This window comes from Carica papaya, chromosome 2 (genome assembly GCF_054855325.1).
Source record: "Carica papaya isolate Zhongbai chromosome 2, ASM5485532v1, whole genome shotgun sequence".
NCBI lineage: Eukaryota > Viridiplantae > Streptophyta > Magnoliopsida > Brassicales > Caricaceae > Carica > Carica papaya.
Window position 1 is genome coordinate 2,164,781 of NC_142310.1, and position 16,034 is coordinate 2,180,814.

Below are 16,034 nucleotides of genomic sequence, written 5' to 3' on the forward strand. Positions count from 1 at the left end.
CCCTCGTATTCAGCAAGTTTCAACGTATTATTTTCAAAGAACAATTGAAATTTTCTACTCAATTTATTTCTTACTTTGATTTCTTATATTTTCACAAGTATAATTTATTAGGTTGTATCATATATTATATATGTTATTTAGTGTGGAATATGAAGATTAATCAAATACATGAAGAAAAGTTGACTAAGATACCCAAAAATATGCGCCATTTTGTAATAATTAGGGGCAGCTTTTAATGAATGGATTGAACAAAAAAAAAAAACAAGATTGATACATGGCTTATAATTTTCTAAAAAAAAATTATATATATATTTTTTTAAAAAAATTATAATGGATTTCAACAAGTTACAAATCACAATCACTTTATATATAATATATAACAATTATACAATATTTACGTTAATCGATTATTATTTATTTTAATAATTAATATTTTTAACTTTTTAATAAAGAAATCTCATCGATTGAATCTAGATACGTGTTTAATCAATTCGGGTTATGTAAATCGTGGGTATTTTGATTACGAGATTAATTATGTTATTAGAATATAAAAGATGCTAAGTGTTAATTTTGTTGTACAATGAATCAAGAAGAGAATTAAGAACAAAAACTTGTATCCTATACAACAGTACCATACATACTTTCAGCTTAATCTATAGGAACCCACATGCTGAAATTGAGAAATTTCACACCCCTTTTCGGCTTCTTGAGAAGAATGTGTACATACATATATGTACGAAGAGGATGATATACACACATATAAATGATAATTATGAATGGGAATTGATGGATTGATTACTTAAGAATAGTGTGAAGAAGGTAGATTTGATGTTTTGTCTTTTTTGGGTTCAAAAATTAAGCCTAATATAATCATGACTAGCTTAGGTAATTAGAATACTAGAAAACAAAATTCAGGGCATCAAATCTTGAGAAGACACTTGTTTTTTGAGGAATAAAATCTTTGTTTATTTTCTTTTTAATCACCACTTTTGTTTGCATTTGTTTTAATTTATTGGAAAAAAAAAATTATATTAATCTCTCCTATCAAGTAGTAATTAATAAATATAATATAATAATAATTTTGGGTTTTTTTTATTTATTTAAAAAAAAATTTATCTATGAAAATTAACAATGAATTTTCAAAATTGAATTTGTGAAATTGGGATTTTGAATGTGTGAAAATAAAATTAAAAAAAAAAAAAAGTAAAAGAGAGGAGTACAAAATCTAATTGAAATGTGAATGGTCCAAAAGGCTCTTAATGGATATGAACCAAAAAAATGTGTGAGTCTGACATTGGTCATCATCAATGGAGCACGCGCATCTTGTGCAAAAATGACACAAATTAAAGTTAGGGTTTGCAAGATATCAAATTTAGATTTAGTGTGATTTTGGATTTGGTCTTCTGATTTTTTTTTTCATGCCCTCATCTAAAAGTAAAAATCTTATATACTTAATTGTATTTGTTTAAATATATATATATATATGTGTGTGTGTGTGTGAGAGAGAGAGAGAGGGTAAAAAAAATTATTGGATTTATGGAATAATGTTTTCATAATTTTTATTAAAATATGAACTTTTTTTTTAAGTAAGATTGAGAGAACGAATGTATATACAATTGCATATACTTAGATACATATATGAGTTTAACTACTCTAAAAAGAGTTAATTGAGTTGGATAATATATGCAAGTCGAGAGTAAGTTAGTATGTAATATACACGTGTAATGTTATGTGCATATAAAACATGTGAATATATCGAGAAACTTTAGAATTTACAACTTGGTGTATGTAGTCGGAGAAGTCTGAATTACCACATGATATAAGAGAGTTTTCATGTTCAGTAAATATATTTCAATATTTAATTTTTTAACTCTTTTTTTTTAAAAAAGATAATTTTAATTTTTTTAAACATATTAAATTTCTTTTATTACAAGTCGATTGGCACCAAAATTAGGTATGAATCCCATCAACCGATCTTTGTCACTACCCTTATAAACTTACTAATAATATTACTTTTCTTATCTTATTTTGAATACATATTTTTTTTATCTCAAATTATTCTATCAGATATAGTAGTCATTGGAGACTTATAAAAATCTAATTTATTGTGAATTTTTCTAAAATTGTAGAATAATATTCATTTGGAAAAATGACGTTACTCTTATTTTTCCGTGTAAATTTATTTTTTTCTTTTATAAAATTTACACTACTGTTGAAAATATTGACCTATAACTTGTGTTATAAGAGCTCATACATATAAATACTAAAAGTAGTGGCTTGTCCATCCATTAAAAAGGGAGAGAGAACAAGATTTATCGGTAAATTTTGCTTATCAAATCTAATTTTTATGCAAAGCATGCATGTACATTTTTTTTTTTTTTTAAGAAATTTTTAAAATGATTTAACATGTGTGGAACCAATTAGAATGTACATGTTCCTTCAGGCTGCAATTAATTTCTTTCAATTGAATTGAAGGTAATCAACAAACTCAAACCAATTAGGGTTTAGGAGAAACAATTGGGGATTTTAATTTGATAAAGGCAGTGGGAGTCCTACAAGTAGAAAGCTAGTGGGATTTTAATACCCCCAAAATGAAATGGTTAAAAATTAAAGAAGAATAGTTTGTGCCCTTCAAATTTGGGGCAGTATGCATGCATGATTGATGATTCAGAAATTCACAGAACCAGATTCCATGATCTCTCCAATTGGCACTTTTTTGTTTTTGGGAGAGCCAGTGGATAACCACATAAGAGCACACAACCCTGCAAAATTTGGGTGTACTATATACATATACATATACTATATATATATATGCACTCACAGAGAGAATAGGAGGAGATATGATACATGAGAATCATGGGTGGATAAGCTTCAATAAAAAAAAAAAGCAATCTCTATTATAGTTTCAAGATAAGATTAAACAAGTGAAATGAAATAAAGCCATCACCTCCCCTAGTTTTAATGATAACAAAACCCTTTGTTACACAATAGTTATTTAATTAATTAACTAGCAATATCTATTAAATTGTGAGTGTATTTATATATAATACAGTGATCTTAATCCTTAGTAAGATCACTACTCCTGGTTCATACTGAGATATAATTTTAAGCACATAATAGTAAGTATAACCATTTGTTTTCAAGTGGATTCTGATCCAGGCCCTACCGTGCAGAGCTAACATGTAAAATCATGGAACCACCCAAGCAAAGCAAAGCCAAGGCAAACCAATAATTCAACGCAGAAATATAAAGTATAATGAATAGGAGGAAGTTATGAACTGGCAATATAACTAAAAAAGCTTTTTCTTATTAACTTAACTTTGAGAGTCCAACAGGATCATCTACTGACAACATCTTCAGGTTCATTGGACACATCAACACAGAATTCACAAGTAATGCTAGGAAAATGGAGATGCAAGCAATGGTCGATTCTGTTTTCCAACCATGCTAGTCTCTTCTCCAGATTCAATACCCCCATTTGCATAATCCGAACATCAACCTGTGCAACCTTAGCGCACGAACGAAGCAAAATATAATAATCAGCATGAGCAACGTAAGTCAATGAACCTTGATCCCTCTTCCTAACATAGTGAAGGTAATCAAGTCTCTTAATATTGACCCTTGGTGGAATATAACAGAACCTATTCTGTTCCATGTCTGCCTTCATTTGTCTAATGGCTCTATCCTTGAGAGCTTCATCTGAAGTTTGGTTTGAATTCTGATCGCCAAGGGATCTACCAGAAGGACATTTGCCATTAATGCTGTCAATTCCGTGAACATCACCATTAGATGGACTACAATCACCCTCTTTATTTGTTGACTCGTCATTTTGTGAAGAAAACCTATTAAGAGATTCGATGTCATCATCTGATCCCCTCTGGGTAAAAGAACTCTTATACTGATCTTCAAAGTCTTTTGGTAGTTCCTGAAAGTTCAAGATAGAAGGAAGATTAAATTCCCTTTTTATTCAGCACATGGGAAGATATGCCATTCTAAGGGATTAAATCCAATTACTTGTGAACAAAATAACAATCTAAAAACAAGAACTCTGTCTTTTCAATTTGCAGAAATTAAGTGGAAAGTAATAGTGCATTACAAAAACAATCAAAATGGATTAATTACCTAAAATATGGCAAGCTCAGATTGTTCAGATAAGTGCAAAGAATGCAAAATTTTAATGCTCCAAAAGATTACCCAAAAAGAAAAAAAAACAAAACTGATTGGTACTGAGAAAGAGACACAAGATGCAAAAAAATGAAATTTGAAGTAAAAGACAGTAAAGGCGAGGCAAAACCTTTTTTTCTTTCAACATGTTATTTCTAAGATAGAAGATTACAACCCATCCTTTGTTTTGTTATCTTTTTGTATAATTATGTAGAGGACAAGGAGAATTTTCCCGAAAAACTTTTATAGATTTGATATTTTACCCTGCTAACTCTCCAATTTCAGGGATTTAAAAGACGGGATTCTGTGGGTTTTCCACAAAATCCTTAAAACCTGTCCTTCCGTTCACCTCTATTAAAAACTCTCAATTCTCAAAGAGGGTTAAGGTTGATACAAATTTTGCAGTACACTCAAAAAACCTAATTTGTAGGTGTACTCAAGAGATATTACCTTTTCGTTCTCATAGAAATTCCAAAACTCCTCTATCATCTTGTATTCATTATCCAAGGATGATAATTCCACTCCAGCAAAGACCACATCTTTACAGAATTTTAAGTATGTCTTCAGATCCTTGGAATATTCTACAAAAAGTAGTTGACAGACAGAAAAAGTAAAGGAAATGTGTTATTCCATGTGTCTCTAAGGGAGAAGAAAAAAATAATAATTAAGATAAAAGAACTTTCAGCAACATACATTGTTTCATGACCATTGCATAGAATTCTCAATCATAAAAACACAAAGTTAATATTAGAAGCTGAAAAGAAAACTTGAAAGATAAATAAACAATTATTACCGTAGCAGTCATCAATATCGTTGCGTTTTGATTCAAGGTGCTTTAGTAGCTCTTCAGCACTAAAATCAGATTTCATCACATGTGATGAATTTCTGGAAGGTTTTGTACCCATATCATCCACATTGTGAGAAGAACCAGCACCCTGTTCAGGATCACCCCTGCCATCAGAATTACATATAGGTCCCAGTTTCTCTTCAGGGTCAGATGCCAAAGAGGAAGAATTATGACTTAACAGAGTCCCCTCCCATGATCCAAAACCATGTATGTTATAAAGAATTCTTATTGCCACAATTACTATGGACAATACGCAAACACGAGTAGGAAGTCTGAACTCATTTATTGATAAATATAAATCCGGAGGCATTGACCACTCATATATGCGGCATGCATGGGAAAGAATCTTTTCAACAGGAAGAGATAACTGCTTGAGATAGCGTGACGCAATCCCATAGAAATTCACCGGAGGTAAACTTAAACCTACAGTTTGAGCAATTGATGCTGCCAATGATTCTAACCTCCGGGAAGAAACAGCTTGAGAAGGCTTAAACATAACACTTACGCTAACAGGACAGGCACGAGAATTCTCTCCCATCTGCCTTCCAATATCAACAAAGGCAGCAAAATATGGAATCTTCCCTTCAAGTGACCACTTCACTATATCTGTTGGCAAAATTGCTTCCCTTGCTAGGTGACAAGCCAAAAAGCAAATAGCTAAAGAGCAAGATAAAGGTATGCTTTTTCTCAAAGACTTAATCCATATTGTCACTGCTCTCTGACCATACAAATTGTGAGGTTCTCCCTTCGTTCTAATATGACGTTTTGTATCTTGAGCTTCTCCTAAAAGCGCAGGTGAAATAGGGTAAAAGTCATTAGGATCATACTCACAAAAATAGCAAAACTCCATGAGACGAAAAAAACAATGTACTAAGTATTTCATACAGATTTCCACACTATTAACATTATACAAAACAGATGCATAACCTTTCAACATTTTTTAAAACTTGACAATGCTCAGTTCAAAACATTTTAAGTCATCATTCACGTCAAAAACCCCCAGCTGTAATTGGACATTTTTAGTCAACTCCAAAACTTCAACACAAGAAAAAGCATGGCAACATAGATATCAAGAAAGTGACCACCAAACAATGGTTATGTCTAGCCAAAATGGCCACTGTGTCTACTAATTGATTATGCTTAACTAGATGGAATCTCCACAAAAGCTTTCCACAACCTAATCTTTGGAAGCTATTGTAATCATAAAGCTAGGACATAATATGGGGTAGAACAATAATTTTGACCAACTAACACTAAACATTGAATTCATATAGCAAAAAATTCTTTTTTCCTACTTTTAGTTCATTCCTAAATAAATAACATTTTCACGAAAGAAATACACAAGCAAACTTGACATCAAAATTCAATCTCCAAGTCAACACTTAATACTACCTTACCTCCATATTAACTCTAACTCAAATCATCAGATGCCTCATGTTCAAACACACATCCCTAATCACTGCTGATGATAAAGTAATAATCAATATATTCACACATTACAAAAGCCAATAAGGCAATACAAGAGAAGAATCAAGGACAATGCTGCTACTAGGTGAAAGGAATAGCAAACTAACAATACCTAAAAGGAAAATCAATAGAGAAGCATATACATTTATTACTGCACAAACCTTGTGTTTGAATCTCAGAGTCTTGAATAACCTCATCAGCCCACACATCTGCAAAAACCCTAGACAAGGCCATAAATCTAAGCCAAACCGGACCCACCATCCCACAAATCAAGGGGGTCACATTGAACTTCTCCACAAGAGCTTCGCATTGTGACTGAAGCATCAACTGTATGCCCATCACATACCTGCTCCTCACCTCATTGTAATAATCCTCATAAGCCAAGGCCCCTTCCACATTCCCCTCCGAACCAAAATCTGATGGGGCTGAGGGCCCAAGCGCATCATAAATTTCCTTCTCTCTTTTTACCTGCATGCTCTGTGTGTCATGAGTGCCATGAATGCTTGGTTGATCAGGAGTAATCTGGGACCAAAACTGAGAATGGCGGGAGTCCTGCTGAGAGAGAGGTTGTGATGGGGTAACAGGCTGGGAACGACGCGTGTGGATTGGCTGATAAACACCGCCGCGAGCGTCACCACCTCTATCAACGAAATCCTCATCCGCAACACCAGTGTCCATGATGTCATCAGCTTGGGATCCACATTGTAAGCAGTAATAATAGCCATCCAAACCATCAGCCAGGCCGACATGGCCACATGTCTTGCATCTTATAGTCGATGTGTCCTCCATATGTTTGCAATTTCTTTTGACCGACTGATTCAATTTGAGATTGGGATCCAAAGATACAACCTAGAGAGCAGCGGACAACACCGTAAACGCCCAGCAGCAGCTATTTACTTCAAGAGGAGCAGAATATATGTATAAGAATCGAACCAGAGCAAGCAGATTTTATCTAAATTGAACACATCTACGAACCAGTAAAACTCGTAAGTTGACGAAAAAAAAGGTTTCCCCAGAAAAGTTACTAAATCATCGTTTTGCTATCACGACAATAATCGCAGCCACATGAGACGTTTATAAGAAGAAGTTCCTCTTCATTCATGCTTCTCTTCATCTCCAACATAATTTAACACTTATTGACTAAAAAAAAGGGAAAAGAATAACATGCGTAAGTAAAAATTGAAAAGTAAAAGACAATATCATCGTTACTTTTTATTTAGTTTGGATTTGCAAACGAAAGGGTTAATTGTAATAAAATTTTCAATAAAACAACTAATTGATTAATGTTAAGTTAGACAGTCAAGACAAAATAAAAAATTCATTGTTAACAATTTTGATCTTCCTTCTCCATCCTTTTTTCCTCAATTTGAGGAATAAAATCATAATGTTTGAAGAGAAAGTACGGGATGCTCACAATTCTTTTTCTTTTTTCTTCATCGCCTCAATCCACAAGTAATGTGCAGTACACACCCCCAGACACACTCACAAACACACACCGAAACACCAAAAGATTCTCTCTTAAATCTTTCATCAAACAGTTGGCGGGCGTTCATAACTTAATCCTACCCCAATGACTGGCAAAAACTACACGAACAACACAAAATATGGAAATACTAAAATGTATAGGTTTTAAGTGAACCAACCATGATCACCAAGCGAGGGAAAAGTTTTTCGATAAACACATCGCAGGTATTAACACTCAACAAAAACACAACATGTTTGGCATAGAGAAAATCAACAGAGAAAATACTCTAAATCCAGCTCAGTACTGATTTATCCATCCTCAAAATCCACGAACAAGTACATTATAATATTCAAAGAGAAGTTAGAAAATTTTACCGAACGCAACCAGAGCTTAACCGCGGCGAGAAGAAAAAGCCAAAACCCTCTCTCCCTTACTCGCGAGTTTCCCTCTGTTTTTTGGCTCACTCTCCCTTGTAAACCCCTTACAGCAGCCTCCTTTATCTCTCTCTCTCGCGTCCCTCTGTCTTCTTCTCTTCTCGCGTTCCAGCTCCCTCTTTTTTCCTCCTTTTGTAATAAAATTGCCAATAACACAATTAAATAATTTACGTTAATTTAGACAGTTGAGATGAAATTAAAAAATTTATTGTTAAAAATTTTGATCTTCCTTCTCCCCCCTTTTTCCTTAATAATACATCAATTGATTTTCAAACTTAATTAATTTCTTCCATGCGAGAGTCGAAACACCTTGAGGCTGGAAACCAGGAGACAGACGAAGTCAAAGTCAAAAGTCCACACATATTTGGATCTTGTGGGGTGTATTTATATGCTCTTTTTTGAAAGCGTAATACATTAATTATCTGATTAGTTAAGCTATCCGAACGTTTGCTCTTCATAAGTTCCATCAAAACAGAATTTCCTCAAATGGAAAATTTTAAAAGATTGATGATTGAACAAAAATTTTACCCAATTTTTGGGACTAGAATTGTTACAATCTCAAAATTTTAAATGAAATAAATCGTAAATTAAGTACGGAACTGAAATGATTAATTAGAATTTATATTTTTTTACACAATAACTTAAAGTACTAAATAGTATTACGAGAATTACTCTTTTGAAATAAATACAAAAAATTAAAAAAATAAATAAAATTAGCATCCTACTCGCAATTTTCTCGTAGATCATGCTCTGAATCCTGATTTTTTTAATCTGAAATGGTTAAATAAGGAATGAGTTAACTAATTCAGTAAGAATATTACACTACTCACCGACACATAAATGAAAGTTATTAGAAAAATCAAAACAACTAATGGAACTCTTATTTAAACAAATTCATTTATCATAATGTTTGAAGAGAAAGTATGGGATGCTCACAATTCTTATTTAAATTGCACACATCTACGAACCAGTAAAACTCGTAAGTTGACGAAAAAAAAGGTTTCCCCAGAAAAGTTACTAAATCATCGTTTTGCTATCACGACAATAATCGCAGCCACATGAGACGTTTATAAGAAGAAGTTCCTCTTCATTCATGCTTCTCTTCATCTCCAACATAATTTAACACTTATTGACTAAAAAAAAGGGAAAAGAATAACATGCGTAAGTAAAAATTGAAAAGTAAAAGACAATATCATCGTTACTTTTTATTTAGTTTGGATTTGCAAACGAAAGGGTTAATTGTAATAAAATTTTCAATAAAACAACTAATTGATTAATGTTAAGTTAGACAGTTAAGACAAAATAAAAAATTCATTGTTAACAATTTTGATCTTCCTTCTCCATCATTTTTTCCTCAATTTGAGGAATAAAATCATAATGTTTGAAGAGAAAGTATGGGATGCTCACAATTCTTTTTCTTTTTTCTTCATCGCCTCAATCCACAAGTAATGTGCAGTACACACCCCAAGACACACTCACAAACACACACCGAAACACCAAAAGATTCTCTCTTAAATCTTTCATCAAACAGTTGGCGGGCGTTCATGACTTAATCCTACCCCAATGACTGTCAAAAACTACACGAACAACACAAAATATGGAAATACTAAAATGTATAGGTTTTAAGTGAACCAACCATGATCACCAAGCGAGGGAAAAGTTTTCCGATAAACACATCGCAGGTATTAACACTCAACAAAAACACAACATGTTTGGCATAGAGAAAATCAACAGAGAAAATACTCTAAATCCAGCTCAGTACTGATTTATCCATCCTCAAAATCCACGAACAAGTACATTATAATATTCAAAGAGAAGTTAGAAAATTTTACCGAACGCAACCAGAGCTTAACCGCGGCGAGAAGAAAAAGCCAAAACCCTCTCTCCCTTACTCGCAAGTTTCCCTCTGTTTTTTGGCTCACTCTCCCTTGTAAACCCCTTACAGCAGCCTCATTTTTCTCTCTCTCTCGCGTCCCTCTGTCTTCTTCTCTTCTCGCGTTCCAGCTCCCTCCTTTTTCCTCCTTTTGTAATAAAATTGCCAATAACACAATTAAATAATTTACGTTAATTTAGACAGTTGAGATGAAATTAAAAAATTTATTGTTAAAAATTTTGATCTTCCTTCTCCCCCCTTTTTCCTTAATAATACATCAATTGATTTTCAAACTTAATTAATTTCTTCCATGCGAGAGTCGAAACACCTTGAGGCTGGAAACCAGGAGACAGACGAAGTCAAAGTCAAAAGTCCACACATATTTGGATCTTGTGGGGTGTATTTATATGCTCTTTTTTGAAAGCGTAATACATTAATTATCTGATTAGTTAAGCTATCCGAACGTTTGCTCTTCATAAGTTCCATCAAAACAGAATTTCCTCAAATGGAAAATTTTAAAAGATTGATGCTTGAACAAAAATTTTACCCAATTTTTGGGACTAGAATTGTTACAATCTCAAAATTTTAAATGAAATAAATCGTAAATTAAGTACGGAACTGAAATGATTAATTAGAATTTATATTTTTTACACAATAACTTAAAGTACTAAATAGTATTACGAGAATTACTCTTTTGAAATAAATACAAAAAATTAAAAAAATAAATAAAATTAGCATCCTACTCGCAATTTTCTCGTAGATCATGCTCTGAATCCTGATTTTTTTAATCTGAAATGTTTAAATAAGGAATGAGTTAACTAATTCAATAAGAATATCACACTACTCACCGACACATAAATGAAAGTTAGTAGAAAAATCAAAACAACTAATGGAACTCTTATTTAAACAAATTCATTTATCGTAATGTTTGAAGAGAAAGTATGGGATGCTCACAATTCTTATTTAAATTGCACACATCTACGAACCAGTAAAACTCGTAAGTTGACGAAAAAAAGGTTTCCCCAGAAAAGTTACTAAATCATCGTTTTGCTATCACGACAATAATCGCAGCCACATGATACGTTTATAAGAAGAAGTTCCTCTTCATTCATGCTTCTCTTCATCTCCAACATAATTTAACACTTATTGACTAAAAAAAAGGGAAAAGAATAACATGCGTAAGTAAAAATTGAAAAGTAAAAGACAATATCATCGTTACTTTTTATTTAGTTTGGATTTGCAAACGAAAGGGTAAATTGTAATAAAATTTTCAATAAAACAACTAATTGATTAATGTTAAGTTAGACAGTTAAGACAAAATAAAAAATTCATCGTTAACAATTTTGATCTTCCTTCTCCATCATTTTTTCCTCAATTTGAGGAATAAAATCATAATGTTTGAAGAGAAAGTACGGGATGCTCACAATTCTTTTTCTTTTTTCTTCATCGCCTCAATCCACAAGTAATGTGCAGTACACACCCCAAGACACACTCACAAACACACACCGAAACACCAAAAGATTCTCTCTTAAATCTTTCATCAAACAGTTGGCGGGCGTTCATGACTTAATCCTACCCCAATGACTGTCAAAAACTACACGAACAACACAAAATATAGAAATACTAAAATGTATAGGTTTTAAGTGAACCAACCATGATCACCAAGCGAGGGAAAAGTTTTCCGATAAACACATCACAGGTATTAACACTCAACAAAAACACAACATGTTTGGCATAGAGAAAATCAACAGAGAAAATACTCTAAATCCAGCTCAGTATTGATTTATCCATCCTCAAAATCCACGAACAAGTACATTATAATATTCAAAGAGAAGTTAGAAAATTTTACCGAACGCAACCAGAGCTTAACCACGGCGAGAAGAAAAAGCCAAAACCCTCTCTCCCTTACTCGCGAATTTCCCTCTCTTTTTTGGCTCACTCTCCCTTGTAAACCCCCTATAGCAGCCTCCTTTTTCTCTCTCTCGCGTCCCTCTGTCTTCTTCTCTTCTCGCGTTCCAGCTCCCTCATTTTCCTTCCTCTTGTAATAAAATTGTCAATAACACAATTAAATAATTTACGTTAAGTTAGACAGTTAAGATGAAATTAAAAAATTTGTTGTTAAAAATTTTGATATTCCTTCTCCCCCCTTTTTCCTTAATAATACATCAATTGATTTTCAAAATTAATTAATTTCTTCCATGCGAGAGTCGAAACACCTTGAGGCTGGAAACCAGGAGACAGACGAAGTCAAAGTCAAAAGTCCACACATATTTGGATCTTGTGCAGTGTATTTATATACTCTTTTTTGAATGTGTAATACATTAGTTATCTGATTAGTTAAGCTATCCAACGTTTGCTCTTCATAAGTTCCATCAAAACAGAATTTCCTCAAATGGGAAATTTTAAAAGATTGAAGATTGAACAAAAATTTTACCCAATTTTTGGGACTAGAATTGCAACGATCCCGGAATTCTAAACGAAATAAATCATAAATTAAGTGCGGAAGCGAAATGATTAATTAGAGTTTACATTCCTTACACAATAACTTAAAGTACCAAATAGTGCTACGAGAATTACCATTTTGAAGGAAATACAAAAAATTAAAGAAATGAACGGAAAATAAATAAAATTAGCATCCTACTCGCAACCCTCTTGTAGATCGGGCTCTGAATCCTGTTCTTTTTAATATGAAATGGTTAAATAAGGAGTGAGCTAACTAATCCAGTAAGAATATCACGCTACTCACCGACACATAAATGAAAGTTGGTAAAAAAATTAAAACAACCAATGGAGCTCTTATTTAAGCAAATTCATTTATCATAATGTTTGAAGGGAAAGTATGTGATGCTCACAATTCTTTTTCTTTTTTCTTCATCACCTCAATCCACAAGTAATGTGCAGTACACACACCGAAACACCAAAAGATCGTTGCATTCTTGCTGCCAAAACACCAAAAGACTCTCTCTTAAATCTTTCATCAAACAGTTGGCGGGCGTTCATAACTTAATCCTACCCTAATGACTGGCAAAAACTACATGAACAACACAAAATATGATAATATTAAAATGTATGGGTTTTAAGTGAACCAACCACGATCACCAAGCGAGGGAAAAGTTTTCCGATAAACACATCACATGTATTAACACTCAACAAAACACAACATGTTTGGCATAGAGGAGAAAATACTCTAAATCCAGCTCAGTACTGATTTATCCATCCTCAAAATCCACGAACAAGTACATTATAATATTCAAAGAGAAGTTAGAAAATTTTACCGAACGCAACCAGAGCTTAACCACGGCGAGAAGAAAAAGCCAAAACCTTCTCTCCCTTACTCGCGAATTTCCCTCTCTTTTTTGGCTCACTCTCCCTTGTAAACCCCCTATAGCAGCCTCCTTTTTCTCTCTCTCGCGTCCCTCTGTCTTCTTCTCTTCTCGCGTTCCAGCTCCCTCATTTTCCTTCCTCTTGTAATAAAATTGTCAATAACACAATTAAATAATTTACGTTAAGTTAGACAGTTAAGATGAAATTAAAAAATTTGTTGTTAAAAATTTTGATATTCCTTCTCCCCCCTTTTTCCTTAATAATACATCAATTGATTTTCAAAATTAATTAATTTCTTCCATGCGAGAGTCGAAACACCTTGAGGCTGGAAACCAGGAGACAGACGAAGTCAAAGTCAAAAGTCCACACATATTTGGATCTTGTGCAGTGTATTTATATACTCTTTTTTGAATGTGTAATACATTAGTTATCTGATTAGTTAAGCTATCCAACGTTTGCTCTTCATAAGTTCCATCAAAACAGAATTTCCTCAAATGGGAAATTTTAAAAGATTGAAGATTGAACAAAAATTTTACCCAATTTTTGGGACTAGAATTGCAACGATCCCGGAATTCTAAACGAAATAAATCATAAATTAAGTGCGGAAGCGAAATGATTAATTAGAGTTTACATTCCTTACACAATAACTTAAAGTACCAAATAGTGCTACGAGAATTACCATTTTGAAGGAAATACAAAAAATTAAAGAAATGAACGGAAAATAAATAAAATTAGCATCCTACTCGCAACCCTCTTGTAGATCGGGCTCTGAATCCTGTTCTTTTTAATATGAAATGGTTAAATAAGGAGTGAGCTAACTAATCCAGTAAGAATATCACGCTACTCACCGACACATAAATGAAAGTTGGTAAAAAAATTAAAACAACCAATGGAGCTCTTATTTAAGCAAATTCATTTATCATAATGTTTGAAGGGAAAGTATGTGATGCTCACAATTCTTTTTCTTTTTTCTTCATCACCTCAATCCACAAGTAATGTGCAGTACACACACCGAAACACCAAAAGATCGTTGCATTCTTGCTGCCAAAACACCAAAAGACTCTCTCTTAAATCTTTCATCAAACAGTTGGCGGGCGTTCATAACTTAATCCTACCCTAATGACTGGCAAAAACTACATGAACAACACAAAATATGATAATATTAAAATGTATGGGTTTTAAGTGAACCAACCACGATCACCAAGCGAGGGAAAAGTTTTCCGATAAACACATCACATGTATTAACACTCAACAAAACACAACATGTTTGGCATAGAGGAGAAAATACTCTAAATCCAGCTCAGTACTGATTTATCCATCCTCAAAATCCACGAACAAGTACATTATAATATTCAAAGAGAAGTTAGAAAATTTTACCGAACGCAACCAGAGCTTAACCACGGCGAGAAGAAAAAGCCAAAACCCTCTCTCCCTTACTCGCGAATTTCCCTCTCTTTTTTGGCTCACTCTCCCTTGTAAACCCCCTATAGCAGCCTCCTTTTTCTCTCTCTCGCGTCCCTCTGTCTTCTTCTCTTCTCGCGTTCCAGCTCCCTCATTTTCCTTCCTCTTGTAATAAAATTGTCAATAACACAATTAAATAATTTACGTTAAGTTAGACAGTTAAGATGAAATTAAAAAATTTGTTGTTAAAAATTTTGATATTCCTTCTCCCCCCTTTTTCCTTAATAATACATCAATTGATTTTCAAAATTAATTAATTTCTTCCATGCGAGAGTCGAAACACCTTGAGGCTGGAAACCAGGAGACAGACGAAGTCAAAGTCAAAAGTCCACACATATTTGGATCTTGTGCAGTGTATTTATATACTCTTTTTTGAATGTGTAATACATTAGTTATCTGATTAGTTAAGCTATCCAACGTTTGCTCTTCATAAGTTCCATCAAAACAGAATTTCCTCAAATGGGAAATTTTAAAAGATTGAAGATTGAACAAAAATTTTACCCAATTTTTGGGACTAGAATTGCAACGATCCCGGAATTCTAAACGAAATAAATCATAAATTAAGTGCGGAAGCGAAATGATTAATTAGAGTTTACATTCCTTACACAATAACTTAAAGTACCAAATAGTGCTACGAGAATTACCATTTTGAAGGAAATACAAAAAATTAAAGAAATGAACGGAAAATAAATAAAATTAGCATCCTACTCGCAACCCTCTTGTAGATCGGGCTCTGAATCCTGTTCTTTTTAATATGAAATGGTTAAATAAGGAGTGAGCTAACTAATCCAGTAAGAATATCACGCTACTCACCGACACATAAATGAAAGTTGGTAAAAAAATTAAAACAACCAATGAAGCTCTTATTTAAACAAATTCATTTATCATAAACCAAATCTTTTACCATCTACTTACCGTAATGAGATTTACAAAATAACTTATAGAGACAATAACATAACACAGATCATGATTTCATATGTAATCAATTTGAATAACAAT

The 16,034-nt window shown here is 33.0% G+C and overlaps 1 protein-coding gene across 9 annotated transcripts; it reads right to left on the reverse strand.

The window, feature by feature from the left end:
- Positions 1-3,287: 3,287 nt before the first annotated feature.
- On the reverse strand, positions 3,288-12,256 carry MEE12 (maternal effect embryo arrest 12). 9 transcript variants are annotated; one of them, XM_022034917.2, is made up of 6 exons: positions 8,318-8,593; positions 7,454-7,618; positions 6,640-7,367; positions 4,958-5,794; positions 4,615-4,745; positions 3,288-3,925 (listed from the first exon to the last, which is right to left on the reverse strand). In XM_022034917.2, the coding sequence occupies exons 3-6, from the start codon at positions 7,265-7,267 to the stop codon at positions 3,338-3,340; spliced, it is 2,184 nt and encodes a 727-aa protein (XP_021890609.1). In that variant the 5' UTR covers positions 7,268-7,367; positions 7,454-7,618; positions 8,318-8,593; the 3' UTR covers positions 3,288-3,337. The 9 variants fall into 9 exon arrangements, with proteins under 9 accessions (XP_021890609.1, XP_021890606.1, XP_088068709.1 ...); XM_022034914.2 differs by having other exon boundaries at positions 6,640-7,374; XM_088212583.1 differs by lacking the exons at positions 7,454-7,618; positions 8,318-8,593 and adding an exon at positions 12,100-12,256 and having other exon boundaries at positions 6,640-7,327.
- Positions 12,257-16,034: the final 3,778 nt, after the last annotated feature.